Raw genomic sequence first — 27189 nt, 5'->3', positions numbered from 1 at the left:
GCCTATATGTTCAGTTTATGTGCATTGATAAATAAAATCTTCTACAATAGAGGCCGTCAGCCTTTCGCCATCTTGTGGGTACAAATGATCTGCGTGTTCCTGCATCGGACACTACGCGCAGGGCGCATCTTGTCACGCACGCGTCGATGCGGTGATTTTGCTGTTCGCGCATGGAGATCGAACGACCATCGCAGCATGTACCCACAAGATGGCGGCATATGACGTCACGCTGACGGCCTCTATTGGCTAGAGCTGAATTTATACTCCATTGTTGTGAGCGATTGGTATTTGACCAATGATGCTAGTGCGCTTTTCTGAGTTTTCTCAATGCAACAAAAAGCGCTCTACCTCATTGCTTCATTGGTATCCCTGCGATGCAGCTTAATACATCAAATTAAAAATGCGCGAAGCTCTCAAAAAGTATTGTAAATGTGGGTATTTAAAGTGGTCTTGTGGCTGTGCAATGATAATGAGACCCAGTCCCTCACCGGGTAAAATTTCCAAACAGCCTGCCAAAATCACTTGCCCCCCCTCGGCCTGTCAAAAATCATTGCGCTCCCTTTGCACATGTCAAATTTTTGGGATCCCAATTTGCACTTGAATCTTAAATAGATATATATTGCGAGCACAGCGAGCAGGCTGAAAACTTGCTAAAAATGCTGAACTGTTTTTCCTAAGCATTTTTAGAGCGTTTTATTTGAAGGCGCCAATGAATGTGTGCAGGCTCGGCTTGCCACGGACCCCCTTCCCCATTGCACACTGATTGCATAGCTGCCCGCACTGAAGAAATCTTTCGGATTTGTATGTACAATTGGTCACCGGGCACTTATCAGGACTACCTGAAGGGTGAAGGGGGATTATGCAGATAAGAAGGGTTTTTCCCGGTGGGAATTGGCCCCGGAATTGGCATACCGTATCACACCAGCAAGAACTCCCCATAAATGATGAAGAGCAATTATTTTACCAAAAAAATGTCCACTTTTTTTCAGAGTGCCCGGGGTCCCGCCCGGGGTACTGAGTATTTACTTTCGACCTCACCCACCCCACCCCCAATATTTATGAACCCTTGATCCCCATGTGTGCCCGGCCCGGGTACTGAATATTTACTGCAAAAAACGGAACCCCTATAAGAAAGTTGCCATCAGCTGGACGTGTCCTTAAAGAACTTGAGGAAAATTACCCTCGATTAGAGAAAAGCGAGGGCAATAAATCTTCTTTCTCTGGTCTTATTTTCACATACCACTGTCAGCAGGAGCAGACCAACCAAACCATGAGAAATAACCCTTTCCCTTCTTCCCTGGACCTCTGTGCAACTCAGTGGTATACACTCAGTAGGCCTATGTGGTAAAGTTCAACATTGTTATTCAATATGCAGAGGTCAATTTCTTATTTAGATAGTTATTCTTTCTTTTAATATTTTCTTTTTAAGATGGTTCTTTCTCTTAATAATATTTTCTAAACCTTTATTCTTTATGCAGTAGTAACAATTTTACCTTGGTTAATGTTGAATCTTGATGAATTCTTGAGCATGCAAGGAGTTAATAGACTGCCCAGGGCATTTTTTTGTCTGCCTGACCATAGACACTGATATTTTATCCTATTTTATTTTTACTTATTTTCACTTCATAAATTTTCCTCATGTGATTATATGAAAATAATTTAAGCTGTTGTTTTAGTGCAAAGAATCAATTTGAAATACCAACGGAAACATATAACAATGATAACCAGAGTCTAGAACAAAGTAAAACTTGTAGTGAACATAGCTTGGTGCAAACCCCATTATAAAAATAGCCTGGCAAGTAACCCAAGCACTGAATTGCCAGAGGGCATATAGTATGGTGACCCAAGTCCAGTTGGTTATGATGACAGGTGGATCACTATGCCCATGGCAATTGCCATGGCAACTAGCTGTCACAGCTGAAAATAGCTGGAAAAAGCATGTATTGAAAACTTTTAAGGATATGTAGACGTTATGTGTATATTACCATTAGTCTCATTGACAGTTTCTGTAAGTAATCAATTATACGCTGAGCTCTGCAGCATCTTTGCCACACAATGTGAACTGTGACTCGGAGATCGAGACAGAAGCGGTAATTACAAAAGTCAGCTGTGCACAAAAAATAAAGAAAGAAGGTACCGATGAGTATTTTGTCTTAATTTTACAATGGTGTATAATGCGATTTTGTTTTAACTCAATTTACCAAGTTACTTAAAATGACATGATGAAGAAATATGAACTATTCACAGTCATTTGGTTACTGTGCAGTGCTGGCACTGCTGTGTGATTGACACGAGTTGAATTTTAGGGTTGCTGAATTCAACAGCTTTTGCTACAGGATCTAGACTGAGTAAGCTTGAACTTTAAAAACGTGTTGAAAAGGCTCAATCATTCCAGCAAAATTGTTAAAAACTAAAATTTGTATTATTGGCTTGAGCGTTAAAAGTGAAAGAACATGATGAGATCATAGAATTTAAAAAATAAAATATATTTTTCACAAAAAAAATGGCGATGATGGTCATTCCAGTGTATATCTGGTTCCGTATGCTGTCTGGTAAGCAGGTACGAATTGAGACGTCGTGAATTGAGACGTCGGAGCCGGTCAAACACAGAGGACTAGCCTACATCCCTATCCTACTATCACTCAAACAAGCAAATCTCTTCACGAATTCACTCACCTTGCGATCCTACATCATCAGTTGAAACAAACATCTAAGTTTCCAAAAACAACTTTGTCATTCCTCAAAACTACAAGTAACTTCATTAATAAAAAATTGAAATCATACTATTACCCGTTATTAAAAATTTTGTTCGATTTATGTGAACCAAAAGAACGCACGAGTCGAGTTCAGTTTACCAAAATGGTAGCTCCTGCCTCCTGGTCACCTCAGATATGACGTCAGTATCAAGCTGCTTATTAAACGGTGGATCGGATTGGTTGAAATCAACGCCACGTTTTTGACCTTACAGGGGTCAGAGATATGCATATTCATGTATGAAAACAGCGGTTGCGGATATAGTATCATCACCGGAACTGAGAATTGCGACATTTTCGATGTTTGTACCGGGGAATTTCAGGCACGGAGACTCCGCGGAGATTTCGACAAATTCGTCCAAAGGTAACCAAAGGGTTGGGGGTCGCATTTTTAACTATCACTAAATGTTTCGAATTGAGGTCGGCTAAAAAGTAGACAGTTTCGGGACTGTAATTGGTGTAGATGTCACATTTTGAACAGTGAGCGATAAGTGACCAATTTGATGCTCAGCACAAGTGACTATCTTTACTCAGGGTAATTCCAGTGTACATGTTGATTAGACTATTACAGTTAATTTCTTCTGTGGTCAAGGTAATCGGCGATCGCGTAGAAATTAAAAGGTCTCCTCTCCTCCCCTTATACGCGCCGACCACAAATTTGCCGCGGTAAACCGTCTTGTTTTGTTGTCAATCGGCCAATCAGCATTATTGTTTATCGCCTGCATGCCTGTGTGTTTAATTGCGCTCGTAACAGAAGAAATAAAAAATTAACTTTAATAAAAACTCACAATATAGTCGGTCAGCATAAAGCATGGTTTTGGTAATTTGAGCTTCCTGAAAACACTCTTGTACGCCCGGTGTTATCACTTATGACTATGTGTACGCATGATCGTTCCCAATTTCGTGAAAAAATGGGTTATTTTTAAACTATGTGCAAAATAGGGTTGTTTTTGATAACGGTGTGTATCAAAATTAAAAACTGGGGTATATTTTTGTGAATCCTGAGAATGTTGAAATCTAGTGATGTGGTCGACATGCCTTATGTCGACATAATGTCGACGTCGGCACGTATGCCGACATGTCGACATCAAAAAATCATGTCGACAAAAAAAAATTTTTTTTTTTTTTTTTTTAGTTTTTTGGCCAGAAAAAAGAAGTTATAGGCCCAAACTGACTTGTTATTCAAGGTTGAAACCAGAAAATACTGCTACTAAAAAAAAAAAAAATGCCAATTTTTTTTTACAAAGTTGATGAACTTGTACATTTTGATTACCTTTGCTTCTATTGAACAGTCAGGGCACATTGAATTAGTATGCATTGCTAGCTGTTCAATAGAAACAAAAGTAATTAAAATGTACAACTTTTTCCAACTTTGTAAAAAAAATTGGCATTTTTTTTTTGAGTAGCAGTATTTCTCTGGTTTCCAACCTTGAATAACAAGTCAGTTTGGGCCTATAACTTGATTTTCTGGCCAAAAATATTTTTTGAAAATTAAAAAAAAATTTTTTTTTTTTTTTTTTTTTTTTTTTTAGAATTTTTTTTTATGTCGACACACTGTCGACGTCGGTATACGAATTATATCGACATGTCGACAATAAAAAACGGTGCCGACCACATCACTATTGAAATCCCAAGAAATCTTACCATTTCTTGCTCAATTTACTCCCGGATTTCACTTTTGTGAAACTTTTGTGCCTTCCTAATATTCAGCACTTGAACTCACCCAGTTGGTTTCTGGGGCTTGTTCACACTGATTACGTCACTAGGGACTTCCCAGTTTGGTCGCTAGCTGTGTTCTTTGGTGTGTGTTCTTGAAATGTTAAAAAAGGCTGCTTTTGTAAAAGTGTACTTGAAATGCAAAAAATACGGGTAATTTTTAAGGCTAATTTGTACCTGTTTTTGTGTAATTACTGAAAATGTTCTTGAAACCGCACAAAATAAGGGGGTAGTTTTTAACTTTGGGAACGATCATGCGTTTAATACGCCTTTGAATAGGCAGTGACAACACCGGACTTGTACGTAACATACAAAACCACAATCTCACTAACTTCAACTTGCACTACTTGCAAAATGTTAATTATTAGTTTATTACCGATGTTTCAGAATATAAACTTACATATGGCAATTTCATGGAATCCGGTTGCTGAAAATCATAAATTTGACACAGTTACGTCAGATACGGCGTGAGTTTGACAACAACAAAACTGTGCAAACTGCAAACGTTGCTATCTGATGGTGATTTTTTGATGTAATGATACAAAATATTTAATTGAAAATAAGCTTTCTATAAACAGGTAGCTGATTTTCAGCCAGAGGTAGCTGAATACAACAAAGCAAAACAAATGCCAAATTTATTCTGTACCGTATCAAATGGACATTTGAAAAACTTGACATGTGCAGCAATTAATGTTCTTGATGAGGATTAAATGTTTACTTTTCCAGATGGGTGTAAAAGATTTGTGGACCATCTTGGCTCCTGTCAAGAAGCACCAACCTATTGCATCACTCAAAGGTCAAACTATTGCAGTAGATCTCAGCATCTGGGTGTGTGAAAGTATCACTGTCAAACACATGCAAGGGAAAGTTGTCAAGCCACATTTGAGGTAAGCTTTGGGTATGGACAATTTGACCCTTCTATGCACAATCATTGTGTACTGTCCATATATCAGGGCTCACATTTGGCAATTGAAAGTTGTAAACACAATGGACATGTTGTGTTCAATATGTGACTTTGTGGCACAGTAGTTGATTAAAAAGTAAAAATAGCACATTTTTGACAGGGTGTATAGATCTTTGAGAAGTTGACAATAACTTTTTCCAGAGAAAAGGACACTTTAAAAGGCCGTAATATATATATACGATTTCAGTCAAATTTGAATTTGGTTATTCTTTGCCATATATGAAATGTTATTAGTGACAACAGTCAGGAAAGTTTGTTGGTCATTTTAAGGGGTACTACACCCCTGGCCAATTTTATGCCTAATTTTTGCATTTTTCTCAAAAATTATAGCACATTGGTGACAAGTAAGATATTTATATTATAGGGGCAAGTACTACAACTACTGCACTGGAAATTCAGCAACTCAAGGCAAGTAGTTAATGATTTATTGATCAAATATTGGTTTTCCCTCATTTTTGACTGTAACTCCACACTTGTTGTCTGTGCTGAAATAAAATTTCCAGTGCAGTAGTAGTAGTCATTAGCCCTATAATATACATATCTTACTTGTCACCAATGCACTATAATTTTTGAGAAAAATGCAATAATAGGCACAAAATTGGGCAGGGGTGTAGTACCCCCTTAAGCCAATGTAATGAGGTATAATGAAACAAAATTCACGGCCACTTATCTGTGGTGTTCAATGAGGGATTTAAAGTCATGAGACTTCAATTCAAACTTACTTTGTTGTCCTAAAACACAATGAATTTGGCTGAGTAATCCAATTAGAAGTAAGTTGGGACATGTGTAATCATTCCAAATATGCCAAAAATCAGGTTTGAAAAAATTGACCAAACTCATTTTAAATGATCATACATAGCTTCAATGCCCCCTTTATGTGTTACAATACTGATAATGATTCAAACTGAAGGCAACCTAAACCAAAAACTGCAGGTGCAAACACCAGATAAAAAAATTGAACCTTCTGTGTGCTAGGCAGGTGCCCAAACCACTAGACTATCAGCACTCTCTATAACTCAATCCAATGTTTCAAATTCAAAAGACCTTGATCACAAGAAATATGTAGATTGTAGAGTGGATTGTCAACTCTTTATCAACCAAAATTTTATCTGATTTGATGCTGTCAAGTTATCATTTAGTTTTTAAAATACACTGTGGTGAAACCAAAGAGGTTAAACCCAAATAGTACTGCCTAAAAATTACCCTGTGTGTAATGTAATGCTTTGATAAATCTGCTTTTATTGGCAAAAGCCCAAAATGGAACAATAATTGGCACATGCTTTTGGCATGACGCGTTACAATAAATCTACTTTTGTTGGCTAAAGCCCAAAATTGAACAATAATGTTTTTGGCAAAATAACACAGAATGCAAACAACAACACGAGCCTATCAAAGATTGGTGGGTGCATAGGGAAATAATCCTGAGCAGTGGCAGCACCAGGAAATTTTTTTTCGGGGGGGCACACAAAAATGGCAGAGTTGGTACTCTTTGGTTCTACCTCATTGAGTGAAAGAAAAAAACTAGAAAATATATCAACTTTGTACACTTTAATGTTTTTCTGTTTTTTTCTATACTTGCAACAGAAATTTGTTCTTCCGTGTATCCAATTTGTTGCAACTTGGTATCAAGTTGATATTTGTAATTGATGGAGAAGCACCTGAATTGAAGTGGGAAGAGATGTCTAGGAGGACACAAGCAAGATATGGTGCATATGGCAAAGGGACAAAACCACAACCAAAGCAAACCAAGAAAGGGGGACGCTCTAACTTCAAAGTCTGGCTCAAAGAGGTACAATTTAATATGATGATTATCAGCAGTGTTCGAAATTTTGGTTGTCCGTTCGCCCGGGATAACAACCAAAACATGCACCGGACAACCAAAAATAATGTTCTAGTTGTCCGGTGGACAATGAAAGATCTACAGCAAAAGTCACTTTTTCAGCATGTTAGTTTGCTCAAACCTGACACAACTGATGAAATGTTAAATATTTAAGAGTAATTGTTCATAAATTGACTACACTCACTCCACTTTATTGGTCACATGTAGTTGTTTCAGATTGTGGCAGCTTACGGACAACCAAAAACTTTGGTGGACAACCAGAAATTACAACCTGGTTGTACGTGGGACAACCCCTTTTATTTGCTTAATTCGGACACTGATTATCAGTGAGTAGATACCAAAGTTTTTTTCCTGCAGTTCAAATTCTATCCTTACTAATTAAGGCAAAGCATTTATTTAATTAAAATATTTGCCAAAATCTTTACTTGTAAATGTTGGATTGATTAGATTATGAAGATGGAATTCATTAAATAGAATTTGAAACTTGTCCAATGTAATAGATGCTATTGCTTACAATATACATCAAGGTTGTTTTTGTACTGTTTATACAAAGATAGCTCATCCTTTGTGGTAAATAAAAGTTATTTTCAAAGTGTAGCAGGGTCAAAAATTCACGACCAAGTGCAAGAATCCTTTTGGATTCTCCCATTGGAATTCTGCAAGAATTTTGCAATTTTGTTGATGAGAATCTTTGCGAGAATGGATTTTCGGATTCTCGCCGAATTTCTGCCCTGTGTAGTGAGAGTGTTGCATGATGTACCCTCAGGTATTTATGTAAAACATAATGTCAAACATGCCAAATTCTCACGTCTTGTCAATGTCATCCATGCCTAATTTTTACTGCTTATATTTGTCTGAAATTGCCTCTTTCCTTTACATAGTGTCAAGAAATGTTGGCATACCTTGGTATACCATGTGTACAAAGCAAGGGGGAAGCAGAAGCTATGTGTGCTGTACTTAATAGTCAACAGGTAAGTAGGATTGCTTTTCTAACACCCTGTTTACTCTATACACAAATCCGACTTGACACATTCCTACACCTCATTAGCTGGGGCCTTCCATCCATTTTTCGTGACGCCAGTATCACAGGCATGCAGCGTTTACCGCTCCCGTGACACGGCGCAAGTGCGATGCGCTTGCGATAGTGGGCGTCTTGGAATGCAATCCAAACGAACTAAGCTAGTTTGGCACGGATGGTCCCCAGCTATAGCCGACTTGATCCTGACCATCACTTGGCTCGTCGGATTCGTCTAAAGGTAAAAGTCACAATGGGCTATTCCAATTGAAATCCATACACCCCCTATAGCTCCCTTTCAGCATTGTTGGCACTTAACTGAAACACATCTGGCGGAAACCCCCTGGCTGTATTTTGGGTTAACCCTAACACCAGTAAATACCACAGACTGCATACGTTCAGGCATTTTTTGGGAACGCAAGTGCAGGAAACATAAGCCACCCCGACCAAATCCCCCTGGCAGTGTTATAGGGGTAATTAACCAAGTGTCCTGTACGTAGGACATGCAAAGGTGACTCCCAAGAAGTTTGTTGCAGGCACAAATGAAATTGAAATTAAATAAATATATAAAAATAAATGTCGGTATTTATATAGCGCCTTACCACAGATCACAGAGTGTTCAAAGCGCTGTAATTTCGCTGCCATGGTGAATCATCACAATCAGATCGCATCAACTAGGCATTGTGCAACGGGAATAGCGCAAACCTATCCGCACTTAGGGCTCATATTGAAATACCCTACCACGTTTTCACACACAGAAAGAAGGCAGGATTCCCTCGCTAAGCGTGCACCTCAGGAAAGCTCGGTCATAAAACGGATGGATTATATGCATCAGTGATACACCCTGCCCAGGATTTTAACAAAAGAAGGCTAGCACAGGAAAGCTGCAGGATGGTGCTCACCTTCCTGTATAAGGGAATTTCAATATGAGCCCTTATATTGTAACATCCACCATTTAACATTGTAATTCTTTCAGGTTGCAGATGCATGTCTAACAGAGGATGGTGATGCATTTCTCTATGGTGCAGACACAGTGTATAGGAATTTCACACTCAATACGAAGGTGAGATTTATGTGAGAATGATGCACATTATTTTAACGGATGTATAATTACCTGAGCTGGTCTGAAGACTTAAATCTCTTTATTATTTGTATGATTTAAAGTATAGCAAAAGAAGCTTTTTTAATTTTTTTCATATATGTTTAACGGTATTTTAGTATTAATATTCATCCTTTCTTTCAATTGATTGATTTTTCAAAATGTCAAAATTCCTGAAATTTCAAAATGTAAAAAAGCACAACTTTCTAAAGAAATGTTTCTTATGTATTTATTCACAATGAACATTCCTTTATTGTACAATGCACATAACAGTCATGCTGGTTCATTCCATGCTGAAAGCATTTTACCTTTTTTCCTAATGTCTGATTCTATAACAGGATCCTCATGTAGACTGCTACTCCATGACAGACATAAGAAAAGAACTTGGTCTTGACAGAGATAAACTGATTGCCTTAGCATTGTTGCTAGGGTGTGACTACCTCCCTAAGGGTGTGGTAGGGGTTGGCAAGGAACAAGGATGTCAACTGATGAAACAACTCAACGATGTCAGTGTATTAGAAAGATTTGAAAAATGGGCTAATGGAGAAATTAATGCAGATTGCTTATCACAAGTGTGTAAGTACAGATTAGAGGTTAATAACTGCGCATAGGTACGGTCCAAAGCAAAATGTTTAGATTCATCACAATGCTTGACATATAACTGATGTAAAGTTATTAACCTATTTCATAACCGTCACTTTTCAACTCCTCACATTACAAAATATCAAGATTTGATTCTTTGAAATTTGTAGAAGTAAACATTTTTAATCTCAACTTACATTTTACCCTACAAAAAATCGAACAGACTTACTGCTTTTGCTAACAACCAGTTACAGCAGCACAAAATCACACTATGTGCAATATGGTAGTCACATGCATGCGCACTGTTCCTTCGCATAGAATGAATGCACATGCACGGAAGCCATTGTACCACATAATAATTTGCTATCACATGTGGAAGTCATTGATGGATACCAGTAATATCACCTAATTTAGGTCCTGTGATATCACCTTATCAGCAATTTGATTGGGCTGCACATATGGTGTGATACACAGAGGTTATGAATATACCTTGATTGCAATCAAAGTTTGGCGAAACAAGTTCATTTCTCTTGACTGAAAGGCTGAGAGTAAAATTGTTAAGTTCATTTATTGGATGTATGTATTTGTGTTGCTTATATTCTTATAGTACATTGTTAGTGACTACCGTATTTCATCAAATAAACGCCCCCGGGGGCGTTAAATTTTCCCAAGGGGGCGTTTATTCAAGGTCAGTTTTATGACGATAATTCCCGTTAAAATCATTAGGTAAACTTAAAACTCGCGCTAAAATGATGAACTATGAACTAGAAACACTGACTTCTGGTTCACTTCCGGGTTTCCAATCCAAAAAAAAAAAAAAAAGTGACACTATTATCGACCATGTGGGCAACTTGGTAAGCTTACTACACAAGATAGCATGGAAATATCGGCATTTTTAAACATCTTGGTTGAAAAAAGTGGTGGGGCGTTTATTTGAGGGGGGCGACTATTTGACGAAATACGGTATTTCTTTTATCAAAAATTGTTGTGATCACAGGCATTTGCACGTAATTTGGCTCTAAACAAGTAAAGCACATTATAGAACCTCTAAAAACTGTTCACAATCAACTGAAATGTTGTAGTTGAAGAAAAGTCTTATCATATTTTTAGTACTTGGCAGTCAAGTAGCTCATTTGACAAGGCATTCAACTATGGTGCGAGAGGTTGTGGTTAGTATGTGCTTGTGTAAAAATTGAGTTAGCTTGAAATTCCCACTGGACAAGGAACTTACTACTAATTGTTTTGTTGTAACCCGTACAAAACTCGGGGAGCTGATTCTGGCTGCAAGGCCAATTGTTAAATGTTTAGGGTGTGCACTTCTTAGCTGCATGTCCCTATGTTGTTGTTTAATGGTTTATGGAATGATATGGGTTGTAGTGATGAGCGACAACTTGTAAAGTGGGCTGCGGCTTGTGGATCAACGTCTAGACATTGCACCTGTGCGTAGTGCATTTGCAAATCACTGCACTTTTTTTAATCACATTACAAATTCCCAAGTAATTCAATCTCTGTTTTCTCATTTGCAGCCAAACCATCTCATTGCCGGGTATGTAATCATATCGGTACAGGCAAGCAACACAAGAAACAGGGCTGTGGAATGTGTGCTACGCATATAGCATGTAAAGAACAACCAAAAGATGTGATATGTTATTGCACATGGCATGTAGCACAGAGTAACACAGAGATCACACAAGTAGAAAGAGATGTGATGAGGTGAGTAGTTTTCAGCAGAGAAAACATTTTAAATCAGATTTTGGGCATTCCTTTTTTAAACATAAATTTCAGATTTTGTTTTTCAATGCCATACAACATTGCATAGTATGTGAAATGGAGGCCAAACATGCTATTGAAAGAAAGAAATCTGTGTAGTGTGTCCCGCATGCTGCTACATCATAATACAACATAATCTGTAATAAGCCCAATCGGCATTGGAAGTTTGCAATGCATTGTAGGACAGTTTTTGCAGTTTTAGGACACTTTGTCCTTTGACCTTTCAGAAATTTCAGAAATATTGGGTTTTTGGTACGTTCAAAATATAATCTAAAATGTTTTACAATATTTAAAACAAATATTAAAAATATTAGTGTTTTATAAATTAATTATTTGGTATTTTTAATGATCAAAATTGTGACAATAATAAGAAAATTAATAATAATTACGTAAATTTTCCCGATATGTCAGAGGTCAAAGTGTCCCAAAACTGCTCTCAAAAACCGGAAGTTAGAATGGCGATTGGGCTTATTATATGTTATAAAAGGACTACAAAGTCTGGTCATTTCAAAAGGAAGCAGGCTTTTCAATAAAAATCAAAATGGATGAATACCAATCGCTAGCCTGAACTTAGTTAAGTAATATGTGACACGATCTGGTCCATGGTAGCCAAAGGCGGCAAATTTGAAACTGAGATAAAGGTAAAAATATGGAGTAAAAAAAGAAAAGAAAATAGACATCAAAAAACTTCATAACTTTAGAACCAAGTATGCTAGACCTTCGAAGTTTTCAATAAATGATAGCCTATTGTATGTATAATGTAAAAATTACAGTAACTCATTTTCTAAAATGCCTCCTTTGGGCCCCAATGAACCAGATCGTGTCACATATGAAATATCATATCTGAGTACAAGGCAAATGTAACAGACACAGTGTACATGTATGTATTGAGGATGTGTCTGCAAAATCATGTAAGACTTCTTAGCTTTGCAAGTGAAAAAATACAACAACAATATCCACCCAAGTTCACCGTGTGAATTATAATTATTATCTCTATATAAGTGCTCTTCTTTTTTCATGAAAACTGCACATTACAGAAAGGCAATGAAGACAGCTGGATTTCCTTTCAAGCCAGTCATCAGGGAGTACCTAGACAAATATGAAGTCTGTCCATCATCTCCGCTATGTTGGAAGCGACCACAACTGACACCACTCCAGGTAGGTAATGAGTGGGTAGTGTTTGAAATAAGCAAAATGTGAAGAATTATGATGCATAAGCTAATAACCGCTAAATTGTATTAAGGCCATGAATATCTGCCCTGTAATGCTAGCCTTAATTTAAAAATCCAATGTGAATTTTATAAAACTATGATACTAAAAAACAGCACATATTTTCTTACTGTATTCTTTAAAAGTGACATGATCTGGTCCATGGAGGCCAAAGGAAGCATTTTTGAAAATTGAGTTATTATAATTTATACCTTATATTATACAAACTTTAGGCTATCATATACTGAAAACACCAAAGCTCGGCATTCTTGGTTCTAGAGTTATGAAGTTTTGGGATGTCTATTTTCTTATGTATTTTATTGTTTTTTACACAATATTTTTGCCTTTACCACAATTTCCAATTTGCTGCCTTTGGCCTCCATGGACCAGATTGTGTTACATATTATGACGAGTTATATTTGGATATATCGCTTTTCGCATCTAAACTCTTCACATGGACGTTATCCAGCAGACACTTTTGGTTGTCTGCTGGAATTTTTGGTTTTTCATAACTTTCAAGTAGCACAATCTCACAAGTAGCATCCTATAACATATCAATGGCAGCTTGATCCCCATTTCCATATGTTGTCAAAATTTCCCTTGGATTGACAGAAAACTGTTGTAATTCACCCAAATTGTAAAAACATAAAACCTTGGTTAGAAGTAACTCTCACATTTACAATTTAATGTGTGTACAGAAATTTAACCTGCTTAAGATGGATTGGCCAGAAGATTACACCCTGGACAAAGTGTTTCCTCTCATCACCCTGTATGATCTGACTAGCATTGGCAATGGGATATGCAAGGGAAAATGCTTAGTGCTGGATAGTTTTGTGAAAACAAGAACAAGACAAGGAGTTCCATGCATTGAAGTGAGGTGGCAAAGACCAGGTAAGCTAGTGTGCAATATGGGGTGGGGTGGGGTGACTACTGTTCATATTTAATAACAGTACAAACTCAGTACGAACAAGCACAATATAATGCTTGGTGTTTGTAGGCAAAGGCAAGGACTATTCAATGGTGAAATACTTTCCAATGCTTCATACGAAACCAGGTGAGAAAGAATGTTTGCTTGCGCAGTACGTCAGAAGATATAATTGTTTTGAGCTGTGTTGTGGTATATAGTTTCTTATTACGTTCTTGAATGCTTTGGTTTCTTTTATGTTGACTATTCATTGAGGAAGCTGGTTCCAGTCTTTGATGGTGTTTGGGAAGTATGAGTACACCCAATAGTCCTTCTTCCTTGTTGGTCTTTGGAACGCTTTAGTGTGTAGATTTCTGTAGTGACATTTGACAGGTTTTGCTCCAGAATGCCTGACTGACCACGGATAGTTCTGTGCATAAGGGTGAGTTGATTCACTTTGCCTCTGTGTTCTAGAGTTCCCATCCAAGTTTTGGCCATCATACTTGTGGGGCTATTGGTTCCCCTGTATAGACCCTCATTAGTCATTACAAACCTTGCAGCCCTTTGCTGAATGGATTCAAGCTGATGCATGAGTTCACCTGTGTGTATAAGTCCCAAACTGTGTATGAGTATTCTAGTTGATATCTGACCAATGATATGTAAGCCTGGGCTTTTAATTCTTGAGGGCATGACAGGAGATTTCTACTGATAAAGCCCAACTGATAGTTTATGTTGTGTGGGAGCAGCTATGTTGTTTATGTGTGTATTCCATTTGAGGTTGTTAGTTATTTCAATGCCCATGTAGTTATGGCTTTAGTATAACAGTATATATTTCTTACATAAGTAGCGTGTCGATGTCTTGTGCACCCAGATCATCAACAAGCTGCCAAATCCTGATTAGAATTAACCTATATGAAATAAAAAATAGAAAACTAATAATAACAATAGGAACCTAGGAAAATGCAAGACACAAATAAATGGTATAAATATAATTATCCAATGTGGTCATATAAAAAACACAGACAATATTAATAGTAACTTTGCGTTGCTATTAAATATATGGCAGACTTGACTTGACTGATGATGAAGTTTTAATGCTGTTATAAACATTATTCAATAACATTGTAGCCGCATACTTGATATATTTTTCAGCAAAAACTCTTTTGCTAAAAGGAGCCTCAATTGATCTTTATATGTGTATTTAAGTCATGAATCTCACAAGGTTTTATAAACAATTCATCAAAGACACTCTGTCATGTCCATTATCATGGACAACCAGTGCTTGGAAAGAAAACATTGCACACTAAATTGTAAGTACACAAATACTAATAATTAATGCAACAATTAGCATTTCATCATATGAACAAAGTACAAGATGATTAAGGATGCAACTGGTGGGGCCAGTGATATAACCGTCCTCTGCCCATTTATGTGTTGAAACAAAAGGATTTTTTTGGGTCCCAATCACATGTTATGTCTGTGTAGAATATTTTGAAGAGAATAATGATGATGACCTGGGTTTTGTTTTTGATGATTCATCAATAGGGATGGGGAATATGGTCTTCCACTTGAACAGTGCAAAATGCTGCCACATATTTAGTGAGCATTTGCATGACTATAACCATACATTCGTGTGTCTAGCTGATCTGGACTTCTGATGAAGGTAGCAGATCTTCCAGGGGTATTGTGTGTATTTCTTCAGCCTTAGGTTGATTGAAAGATGACTGATGTAGGTGGTGGATTTGGGCTATTGGTTGCAAATGCATTTATCATGTTGAACATGGTATTCGAATGCTTTCTTAAATGGTGATGGGCATTTATGCGCTGATTGACATTGTCAAAAGTCATGGTATACTTCAGCCGTGGGCCAATTGAAAGATGACTCTGATGTAGGTGGTGGATTTCGGCTATGGTTGCAATGCATTGATCATGTTGAGCATGTTGAGCATGGTATTCAAATGCTTTCTTGAATGGTAATAGGCATTTCTGTGCTGGTTGACATTGTCAAAAGTCATAGCATTCACTTGACCCCCATAATCATACATTCATCTGTCTGGCTGATCTGGTCTTCTGATGAAGGTAGCAGATCTTCCAGGGGAATTACATGTATTTCTTCAGCCGTGGGCCGATTGAAAGATGACTCTGATGTAGGTGGTGGATTTCGGCTATTGGTTGCAATGCATTGATCATGTTGAGCATAGTATTCAAATGCTTTCTTGAATGGTAATAGGCATTTCTGTGCTGGTTGACATTGTCAAAAGTCATAGCATTCACTTGACCCCCATAATCATACATTCATCTGTCTGGCTGATCTGGTCTTCTGATGAAGGTAGCAGATCTTCCAGGGGAATTGCATTATTTCTTCAGCCGTGGGCTGATTGAAAGATGACTCTGATGTAGGTGGTGGATTTCGGCTATTGGTTGCAAATGCATTGATCATGTTGAGCATAGTATGCTTTCTTGAATGTTGACGGACATTTATCCACTGGTTGGCATTGTCAAAAGTCATGGTATATGCTAAGGGTTGTAAATGCCAAACAAATTATGAATTACTCACTTAAAATTCTCATGCACATGAAAATCTTAAATAGAACACTGTGTCAACTGTGTCAAAGAATTGGACATTGCCCAACTTTTTTTGTCAGATTTTCTGATCATTGTGCATTCTCATTAAGACTGCATTATATTATGATATTGCAGATTGGGATGGTGAGGATCCAGACTCTCAATATTACAATACCATAGAAAGGGAAGACCTGCTAGCTGCTGCATATGCTGATAAATACAAAGAATATATGCAGGACAAGGAAGCCAAGAAAAGTAGCAAATCAAAAGGTAAGTGATTGACAAGCATGTACATTTAGAACAGGATTCTCACCTGGCAGCCCGCAGGTCAGATCCGGCCCTCAGATTAGTGTGGTTAGCCCTCAAACACAAAACTTTCAAATTATTTTGGCGCATGCCTTAGCATTCCATCTACAATCATATGCTTCTAAATGAGTCGTTTTTTCTTGATGAAAGAGCTCAAAAGGCAGACACCTTTCACGAAAATATTACAATAGAATGGCCTTACAATAATACTTGTTTATACAGCCGCCTGTATCAGTATAATAGTTGCTCGACCTCCAAATAATGTTTTTGTGGAGTGTGTCTGCCTTTCATCTCTTTCGTCAAAAAAACTCATTTAGAGGCATTATGCTTGTAGATGGAATTTTACGGTATGCCAGATATGTTTAGCTTCACCTGAGACTAATGTACCTATGTATTGACAAATCCTTTTTAAGCATAGTCCTTGTGTAGATACATCTGCTACATCAAGCATGTGCAAAATAATATCCTCTGGATGCTTAGTAGTATGCTTAATTATTTAAAATATCTGGCAAAACACTTTAATATATATCTTCGCTATAATATATCAGGCAAGTAATTAGATCATTTATCAACCTGACCTGGAAAAGAATAAGCATATGAAATATCACAGTTTTTCATTGAACATCCAGTATTATAGCCCAAAACAAACTTGTACATAACTAAATTTGCACTACTTGCTCAATCATTAGACAGGTATGAGAGACAAGGTGAACAATCACAAAACGCTAGGTTTGCTTAACATTCATGACACCGTGTATTGATATAGAATGACGTGTACGCAGTTGGGCTTAACACTTACGCTATAGAAAAATTATTAAATTCTTGTACATCGTGGAACATTCAACTACGCTTGTTACTCCGCGACTAATCATGCTAATACACAAGCGTACAACGCTACTCTACGTGTCCATATTAGCGATGTTATCTGCATACAACAGCTTACAACGCACAGCCACGCAGAGTGTGTTCCACGATGTACACAAATTAAATAATTTTTCTATAGTATTGCTTTGTGTAATACATGACTGGCGCACGCTTATGTGAATTTACATGTGCGTGAGTTGGGACTTTAAATTTTCGCCAATTGTAAGCCAAATAAACTTTAGGTTATGCTTTCCTCTGACCCACCTTGAGTGTAGAGTGCAGGAAATAGACAAAACCTGTTATAACTTCACAGACAAACTATGTTTAACTTACAGGGAAAAGGAAACAAAAGGCAGACTTGGAAGCAGATACAGACCTTGCTTGTAGTCAGCAACCATCATCAGCACCTGACAGCACTGCTGTAGATGATGCATCAGTAGATGCTTTGGTTGATGGTGTGATGTCCCTAGATATATCAAAGTCTGCAGAGACTACTCATAGAGGTAAACATATATTAAAGAAAAGTATTCTTGAAAAGTAGGTTTTACATAACGACAAAAGATATCCATGTACAAAATCATGTTGAGATGTCGCAGGTTAAGACTCAGTACACCGGTCGAACTGACCGTTTACGATGTTGATTAAGATACTTCTGGCATCGATCCCGAGATGCGGAAAAACCAATAGTCATTTTGTCCCACATAAATGAATAAATAACAAAACCCCGATCCCCGGTGGACTCACCCAAAAGGTGACGCCACACCATATGATCGTCCCTTATCCTCCTTGGTCTCCGACTGACACAGACGTGCCTATCGATTGTTCATAGCACTGTGTATCAATTTCTCGACCAAGGCGAGATATACTACGGTTGTAGTTTCACACCTTAGGTAAAACCAAACCGGTATTGTTCGCTGAGGATAGTTTTGACGGCATTTTCTGGCGAAAAAGTGACAAAAAAGCGATCCAAAACTTAGCTACATATCGTGCCTCCGCTTGTATACGGGACACACGAGCAATTCAAAATGGCCGCTTCGTTGACGCCATTCATTTTGTTTCCCACGTAAAACAACCATTGCAGCCTGTAAGTTACAATAGATGTTTGTACATACACATTGTATTTCATGTACGGTAGGTTATTGTTGCTATGTTAGGGTGATTACTCTATCGTTATGTCTTCATTACCGTCCAATAAAGACGAGTTAATCAGATATTCATACGGTGGGGATTGGTAGGGACCCGTCTGACATTTTAGTAATAAAGTTAGCCAGTCCTTACTTTACCACTAACGTTAGCGACCAGCCTCCGTGCTCAGGTTTGCTTACTGGGCTTGAGTCGCGTGTTGGGGGGGGGGGTAGTGCCCCCCCTCCCTTTTCTCCTCGCTTTGCCTCGGCCCTGTCGGGCTTGCCCTTCCCTGGTGACGGAGCGGGACCCACACCCGCTCTGTTTTCACCCACAGGGAGTGCTCACGATCTTCTAGATGTCTTTCTTTTGCTTAGGACTCTCCGAGTTCCAGCTTGACGATTGGAATAGGCTCCGTCATCGCCATAAGACGAAGAAGAAATCTACCAAGGGCACTGGTAAGGTCGATAAGGTGGATTCTGCTGTGACAGCCCCTATGGGTCATGGCAGGTCTGCTTAAGGGGCTCCGGTCCCCGGACAAGCAGGCGGTTCCTTCGGGACTGCTAAGCGCGTCCAAAGGCTCAGCAGCCAGCGAAAGCACTGACTATACGTCCGGAGCAAAGTAGCAGGCAGCAGAGCGGTAACCACCAGCGAAAACCCTAGCGGGTTTTGCAGCAGGAGGATACCAGTCGATCACGGTAGATTCTGCTGTGACAGCCCCTATGGGTCATGGCAGGTCTGCTTAAGGGGCTCCGGTCCCCGGACAAGCAGGCGGTTCCTTCGGGACTGCTAAGCGCGTCCAAAGGCTCAGCAGCCAGCGAAAGCACTGACTATACGTCGGAGCAAAGTAGCAGGCAGCAGAGCGGTAACCACCAGCGAAAACCCTAGCGGGTTTTGTAGCAGGAGGATACCAGTCCTCTAGCGAAAATCCTCACGGGTTTTTAGCAGGAGGACACCCGTCTGTTGCAGGCATATCTACGGGCTCAAACAGCCACAGTAGTAGCCAGCGACGGGCAGCATGCAAGGGTACCCCGGGCTTGCCTGGGTTGAACCCTAGCATGCATGGGTTCAGCAGAGACGATACAGCGGCTAACGCTGTGGGTGTAGTCTTAGCAGAACCAACTGGGGTTGTCACACGGCAGCGTTCCATGGCGGGACCGCCGAGTGATACCCTGGGCCCTAAAATAGCTGCTGGCTGTCCACAGGGACTGGCTGGCGATTATTCAGGGGTTGGGCTCGCAGTCTCTCACGGGACAGCGACCCAGGTGCGATTCGGTGGCAGCTACAAAGGCGAGCTACGGCTTGACTTCAGTGGTAGCCGCTATGCACCCGCCCATAGCTGCCGTGAGTGGTCCGCCACACACAGCGACCTTGGGCGAAGCTCTAGAGGGTACAGTAAGTAGCTTGAACAGCCTAGCTGATCAACAACCCACTTATGTCCTCGAGAGCCAGCGGAGCGTGGGTGATCCATTACCGTCAATGGGTCAATTACCCTCTCTTGATCGATCACTGTCAAATCAACAGGGCATAGCTCCATTGATTGGCGCTGCCTATTCAGGTGGCGAGGTGATTGATCGGGGTATCTGCGCTCAGCTACCCGTGGTACTAGGCAAGCTCCCTCTAGCCAAGGGACAGCCGGTATAGCGGGTACCCATACACACGGGCTTGATCCCCTTGCGGGGAGCGCAGTGAGGCATGGGTACAGTGGTACACAGGCGGGAGCCCTCACGGGCACCTACGCTGGAAGCACGCATACAGCGGTACACAACCGGGAACCCTCACGGGTACCCATGCGAGTACCGCGCCGGTACCACGCCAGCACACAGCTTGATCCCCCAAACAGGGAACGCAGTGTGGCGAGGGTACAGCGGTCCACAGTTGGGAACCCTCACGGGTACCCACGCTGATACCGCCCCGGTACCGCAGCACCCGCCCTAGTCGCCACAGTCTCTGTGGCAACAAGGGGAGGCGGTGCTGGTACTGCAGTACCATGGGGTTACCCTGGTGGCGGATCCTTTCAGGGTCAGCTGCCGGCTGGGTATGCCCGTGGTACCCGCCGCAGGTGTTTCTTCCACGACCTAGCACCGTGGCAAGTGTCGCCAGCGATGGTCACGCAGTACCAACATCAGCTGTTGACCAGGCCAGCCGGCATGGGGCTAACCCAGATCTTGATCAGGGTAGGCCCCGTGCTGCTAGCGCTAGGGCGACGGCTGCGAGAGCATGCGGACCCAGTGGTGCCATGGCGGATACCTCAGGGTCTTGCGGGAGTACTCCCTCTTCTGCTGGCAGGTAGTCGGCGAGCCACACAGTGGTTATGCCTTCTTACCCGCTTTCAGATGCCCGTCCTCAGTTACCGTCATCATCGGAGCATGATACGGATACTGTGGGCGAGGGAAGGGAGTCGGACGCTGGGGCCGGTAGTGACATCACTACAATCTCCTTCCCCCGCTGCCCCGCGAGGGGAGCAACAGCACTGATCTTCCTCCGGACACCCCCTAAGGGGGAGTCCATGGAGGAGGACCAGGGGATCCTTTCAGTAGGATGCTCAGCTGCTGCTTCCTCACAGGGCACGCCTGCACTCTCATTCCCGCAAACCTCACGGGTAGATATCGTGGGCTGTCGAGCTCAGTAGAGCTATGGCGCCGCGTGCTTGCACGCTTCCTCTGCGTGTAACGCGGGAGGACCACGGGACCTACCTGAGGGGACCCGAGAGGGACCCAGATGTCGTCAAGCGTATCATGCTCAGACAACATCTGAGCTCTTCCGCGAGGTGAGCCTATTAGCGGTGCTAACAGCTAGCCTCAACGAGAGCTCCATGGGCCTAGCCCATAGGGTGTCCACTCGCGCCGGGGAGGGGCCTGCCACTCCAATCGCTCAACGCGATGGAAAGGCAGGGTCCTTTTTCTCTTTGGATGCTTCTGCGCTACGGTGGAGGACCGTGCAAAGAAGCTACCAACGGGAGCACTCTGAAGAGGTCGGAAACTGCCCTTACCATGGGTAGGAGCTCCGACTTCAGCAGGCCGTGCACCACCAACCGTACCCGAGCCCGCTACCTCTGCAGCACCCATTTCTGGGAGGCGCAAGGGTAGCACAGGAACAGCTGGCAAGCCCGAAGAAGAGCAAGCGCTCTTCCAAGGGAAGCTAGGCAGAGCATTCCTGGGGGCTCAGCGGTTTTTCCACAGGGGATCTCCCAGTGGGCGACCGCTTATGGCTTTCACCCAGAGGTGGGAAACCATCTCTTTGAGCGCCTGGGTATGGTCAGTGGTGAGTGGGGGTTACAGACTGGCAACCCAGTCTCCCCACATTCGCCTGCACATTTCAGAGGTCCACAGTAGTGCCGTCAGACGGCCCCCAGCGTCGGGCACTACTGACAGGGATCACACAGCTTCGCTCGAAGCGTGCGATTGTCCCGGTCTACCCCCCGTTCTACTGGTGATCTTGGAGCCATTGGCTCCAAGGAATACCGGCGACGGGAGCCCCATCCGGAACCACAGGCTGTTGAACACGTTCTTCAGGCCCAAGAGGTTCAGAATGGGGACTCTCGCCTCGGTGCTAGCCTGCCCCATCAGGGGCATGGGAACAGCATCGCTAGATCTCTCGGACGCCTATCTGCATATGCCAATCGCCTCTCAAGATCGGAGGCATCTGCGCTTCTAGGTACAGGATCAAAATTACCAGTTTTGATACCGCCATCCGCCTGTCCATCTCTCCCAGGGTGTTTAACACTCTTGGTCAGAGCGGTGGCAGCGTACCTGAAGCACAGGGGTGTCAACATCAGTTGCTACCTGGACGTTTGGCTCATATACTGGACGCACTCCACTGAAGACTACGGGTCTCATGGGGTTGATAGTCCGTGGGGTGCGGACCCTGGATTTTTGATCAGCTCAAAAAGTCCAGCGTGGTCCCGACGCAGACACCACTATTTGTAGGGGCCCAGATCACCCTCACGGAGGGGTTCGGTGCTCTCACCCGAGCGGGTGATTTAACATGGTGCGGTGTGCCTGACTCTTGGCGAGTCTCGGGCAAAACCCGCTGTGGCATGGATGAAGGTGGTAGGCCTAATGACCAGTATGGTAGACCTCGTACTGTACTGCCGTTTCTACGTTAGGGCTTACCCAACTACACCTTCTAGCCTGCTTGCAGGCCCAGTCGTCACTCAATATCCCTCGCGGTTCCGTTGTCGGAGATCGCGCGAGAGAACTCTGGTGGTGGACCCATCAGCCCAATTTGACCCAGGGTGTCAGGTTTCCTGCACCCCGGTATGTCACGTAGTGACGACCATAGCGCCAAAAGCGGGGCTGGGGGTCCACATCCACGAGACTCCGTCTCGGGCCTATGGGAGCCATAGAGACAGAGTTTTACATCAACCCCCTCGCTTACGAGGAGGTGATCGTGGAATCACATACCGTTGTCCTGACGGATAACACAACCGTGGTAGCCTACCCCAACAGACAAGGGGACTCCGGGCCACCACGATTGAGCCTGCATGCACGACACCTGATAGGGTGGTGCAGGTTCAGGCAGATTACGATGAGAGCGATACACATCGCGGGCGTCACCAGCATCCTCGCGCACAATCTGTCACGAGGAAGGGTGTCGGGACCAGCAGAATGGTCCCTTGCTCGCGAGGTCGCTCAGACGATCTTCAAGGGATGTACCACCCTCGAAAGATCTGTTCGCATCTCATCGCAATCATCCACTGCCGGTGTACTGCTCAAGGGTCGCGGACCCCCAAGCATTCACCGTGGACGCTCTGTCCATAGACTGGGGAGGGATGACAGCTTATGCAGTCCCTCCGATCTCACTACTCATGAGGGTGGTGGCCAAGATCGGGTGGGAAGACTGCGTTGTCATTCTGCTCCCCGAGGTACCAGATCTACTCCGGATGCCCGGAGCGGAGGTACCCAGTCTATCACTAGAGCACCTGCAGTTAGCTGCATGGCCCTTACCAGGGAACACGCAGCGGAGGGATACTTTTCATCAGAAGCTGTTTTTCTCATCGCCGGGGCTAGACGGAAGTGCAATGAGACAAATAGCTCTCCCGCTAGAGCCTCTGTGCTGCTAGTTCCGGAGTTTCTGACAGAAAAGTTCCAAGCAAGACTTCAGCGGGCCACTGGGGCCAGCTATAAGTCAGCTGTCCTCTCCATTCACCGAGGTTTCGAGACGGGTCGACTATCATAGCCGATGGTTACCTTATTAGTCTACGCCTCGACGGTATGTTCAACGAGTGTCTACCAAAAAGGAAAGTGATCCTCCTAAGGGATCCCAACACAGTCTTAGATTACTTTAAGGGTCACCCTTTTGACCTTCCGTCAAAAGCGACGCTTAAATACGTAACTCTCAAGATGGCTTTCCGGTTTGGCGTTGGCTTCGGACGGCGGTGCTGAGTTGCACACGGTCTCGAGGTTAGCTTCCGTGTTCACAAACACTGGAGCGACACTGTTTCGGCGCTCTGTTCTCGTGATCTGAACGGGCGCGGTGCATACCGACATTCGTCCCTCTCCAATCCCCAGGGTTGGGCAAGGTTCGGCTGAAGCCAAAGATAGGCTGGGGTGTCCGATAAGGCGCTGCAGCACTATTTCTTCCGAACACAAGCCTTGCGAGGGACTCACGACCGCATTCATCACCCTTACAGAGCCTTTCGGTCCAGCCGCTGTCGCAATGGCTGGTCCAGGTGTTGGTGGGGTCCCGGGGATCGCGAAGGTTTCGCGTCCCACGACCCACTCGGCACGAGCTATCTCATCATCTTGGGTATACCGCTCGGTTGTCCCTTGAGGAGATCTAGCAGGCGGTGTCCCGGAAGCCACCTTCGCCCTTCTCTACGATACTTCCGTTTACGTTAGTAATCAGAGACGGGGCGGGAGGTTTACCGGGACATTGTTCGGCGATCATAATACGGTGGTGTACGGGTACCAGGTTTTCAGACTATACAGAATACTCAGCATGGTAAGAACCAGTGTCGCTATTCTTAACCACCAAACTTATTAAGTAAGGAGGTTTATGTCTGTGATCGCGTGGTCTTTTTTGTTTCCCGACCGTTGGGGGAAAATATTTGATTATCCCGGACCCCGGCCACCCCCTACAAGTTTGGTCCGAGTAGGGGATCCCAAGTCGGATAAGGGGCGATCATATGGTGTGACGTCACCTTTTGGGTGAGTCCACCGGGGGATCGGGGGGTTTTGTTATTTATTCATTTATGGGGGACAAAAGGACTATTGGTTTTTCCGCATCTCGGGATCGATGCAAGAAGTATCTTAATCAACATCGGAAAGGTAAGATCGCACCGGTTATGAGTCTACCAAACATTTCTGTTTGGGACTATTGTTTTGGTTGAAATATTAAGGCTCTTGGTGTGGGCTGCAGAGCATGCAACGTTTCACCAAGTCCCTCAACAATAATTTAAAAATCCATACATGTTTTACAGGTCACCTGCTTTACTTTAATGCATTACAATCTGTCAATCAGATGCAAGTATGGGATGTGCAGATTTTTGACAGCTACAATTTGAAACCTTACTTGTGGATAAGAAGGGACTTAACTGAATCACAATATTTGGTACAGATCAAAAAGTTACTACATATCGTATAAAATGAGCTATTCTAGTTGAAATCCATACAACCCCTATGGAATGGATGACATCTTAATCTTCCACACAGGGGGATGTAGATTTCAAATTCACACTCCCTCAAAAAGGAAATGTCTTCCATTGGGGTGTATGAATTTCAACTGGAATATCCCAAATCATGCTTCAATGGTTACACACCAAGAATAATGGTCTCTAAGTTGAAATGTTGTAGGTCTGGTTCTTACCGATCAAAGACACACTACTTTGTACATCAGTGGTTGAGGATACTAGGACTGTCATGATGAAAGCTTTCTTGATAGCTCAGTGGTGACTGGTGAGAGCTCCAGAGGTCTTGGGTTCAAATTCTGGTCAAGAATGATTTTGTCTCCTTGAGAAAAGAAACTTTGTAATCAACTTTACAAAGTACACCAATTCCAATGAGAACATTCTGTATGCAACTTCAGTATTTGAAATTATATTTAAAAAAATGAACAATTTTAAAAATATAAATGATGTCAAATTATTCTATTTTATTTTTACCATACAGACACAGAACATCTAGATACAGGTCAAACGACTGGCAAGATGACAACCAATTCTAAAAATGAAAGAACCACATCTGAAAAAACACACCCTAAATACAGGACTACTTCTGAACCTGTACAGGGAAGTCAGTACTCATGTGATGGGGATGACACAAAGGCAATGAGACACCTATCAACTGCTCCAACTAGAACTATCACAAAGCAAACAAGTACAAAGGTGCAGAAATCAGCTAACTCATCTGATCTTGAATTCTTGGATGAACTATTAGAATATGAGGCATCAAAAAGTTTGGAAAGCCCGAATGAACAGAAACAAACAGTTGATTTAATAGGCATGGGTACTAGATATAGTGCTAAGAGTCAGGTTGAGGAGGACACTGTTGAAGCAGAAATGTTACCCCTTTTTCAAAGGTTATGTTTAAAGTCTGCTAAAGGTACTGGTAGGAGTAGGAGAGAAAAAGTTAGTCTCTCTAGCTCTGTGTCTAAGCAACAAAACCAGCATTTTATGGAAAGTAAAAGGATTGGTGAGCAGGAGATTGGTAATGTTGGAAGAACTGTGCAAAGTGAAGGTAATGTGAGGAAATCAAAGCAGGGTTTACCTCAAAAATGTGAAGTTATTGTAATTGATTCAGATGATGCCCAAGAAGAGGAAAGTTTACCAGATGCTTCACCAGGTGATACAAGAGTAGATAGTAAGCTTGAATCCAAAACCAATGGTAAGAACACAACTGACATCTCGGTACAACAAAACCAGGAGAACAATTTCTCATCCAATGCCTACCAGGCAGTGGAAGGCTCTTCGTCATTGGTGACAAATTTGTCTAAAAAAGAATCACTTAAAGATGTAGAAAAATCACTCCAAATGAATGTAACTACATCCACAGATTGTTCACCATTCTTTGATATCAACCTTACAGCAACAGGAGAATATCTATTGGCGTCGTTTGCTGATGACACAGCAGTTGCTGATTATAAACTTATTCAGCAAAATGTGTCAGAAGTGATAGATGATGGAAAAGAGATGGAAGATAAATCGACAGTAGTCACTCTATTGGCGTCGTTGCTGATGACACAGCAGTTGCTGATTACAAACTTATTCAGCAAGATGTGACAGAAGTGTTAGATGATGGGAAAGAGATGGAAGATAAATCGGCAGCAGTCACAAAAAGTTGCACAACACCAGTTGCATCAAAGACATCATCCATGATCAACTCACAAACAGTAATCCCAGGTGACACGCCCTTATCAATGAAATCAATGTGTACAAGTGAGACTATAACATCAAAAACAAACTATGCTGTCACACCACTTATCAAAGTGTCACCTAATTCAATCAACTCAATAAATTCAAGTCAGATGATAGGAACTCC

At 42.0% G+C, this 27189-nt stretch overlaps 1 protein-coding gene across 1 annotated transcript; it reads left to right on the top strand.

Moving 5' to 3' along the window:
• The first annotated feature begins 2070 nt into the window (after positions 1 to 2070).
• On the top strand, positions 2071 to 26930 carry LOC140137301 (flap endonuclease GEN homolog 1-like). The gene is made up of 12 exons (XM_072158943.1): positions 2071 to 2133; positions 5196 to 5356; positions 7018 to 7222; positions 8155 to 8244; positions 9265 to 9351; positions 9726 to 9963; positions 11496 to 11682; positions 12777 to 12897; positions 13647 to 13839; positions 16553 to 16687; positions 17923 to 18090; positions 25822 to 26930. The coding sequence occupies exons 2-12, from the start codon at positions 5196 to 5198 to the stop codon at positions 26928 to 26930; spliced, it is 2694 nt and encodes an 897-aa protein (XP_072015044.1). The 5' UTR covers positions 2071 to 2133.
• Positions 26931 to 27189: the final 259 nt, after the last annotated feature.

Source organism: Amphiura filiformis, chromosome 17, assembly GCF_039555335.1.
Source record: "Amphiura filiformis chromosome 17, Afil_fr2py, whole genome shotgun sequence".
NCBI lineage: Eukaryota > Metazoa > Echinodermata > Ophiuroidea > Amphilepidida > Amphiuridae > Amphiura > Amphiura filiformis.
Note: the sequence above shows the minus strand (reverse complement) of the source record. Positions and strands in the feature narration are given on the sequence as shown.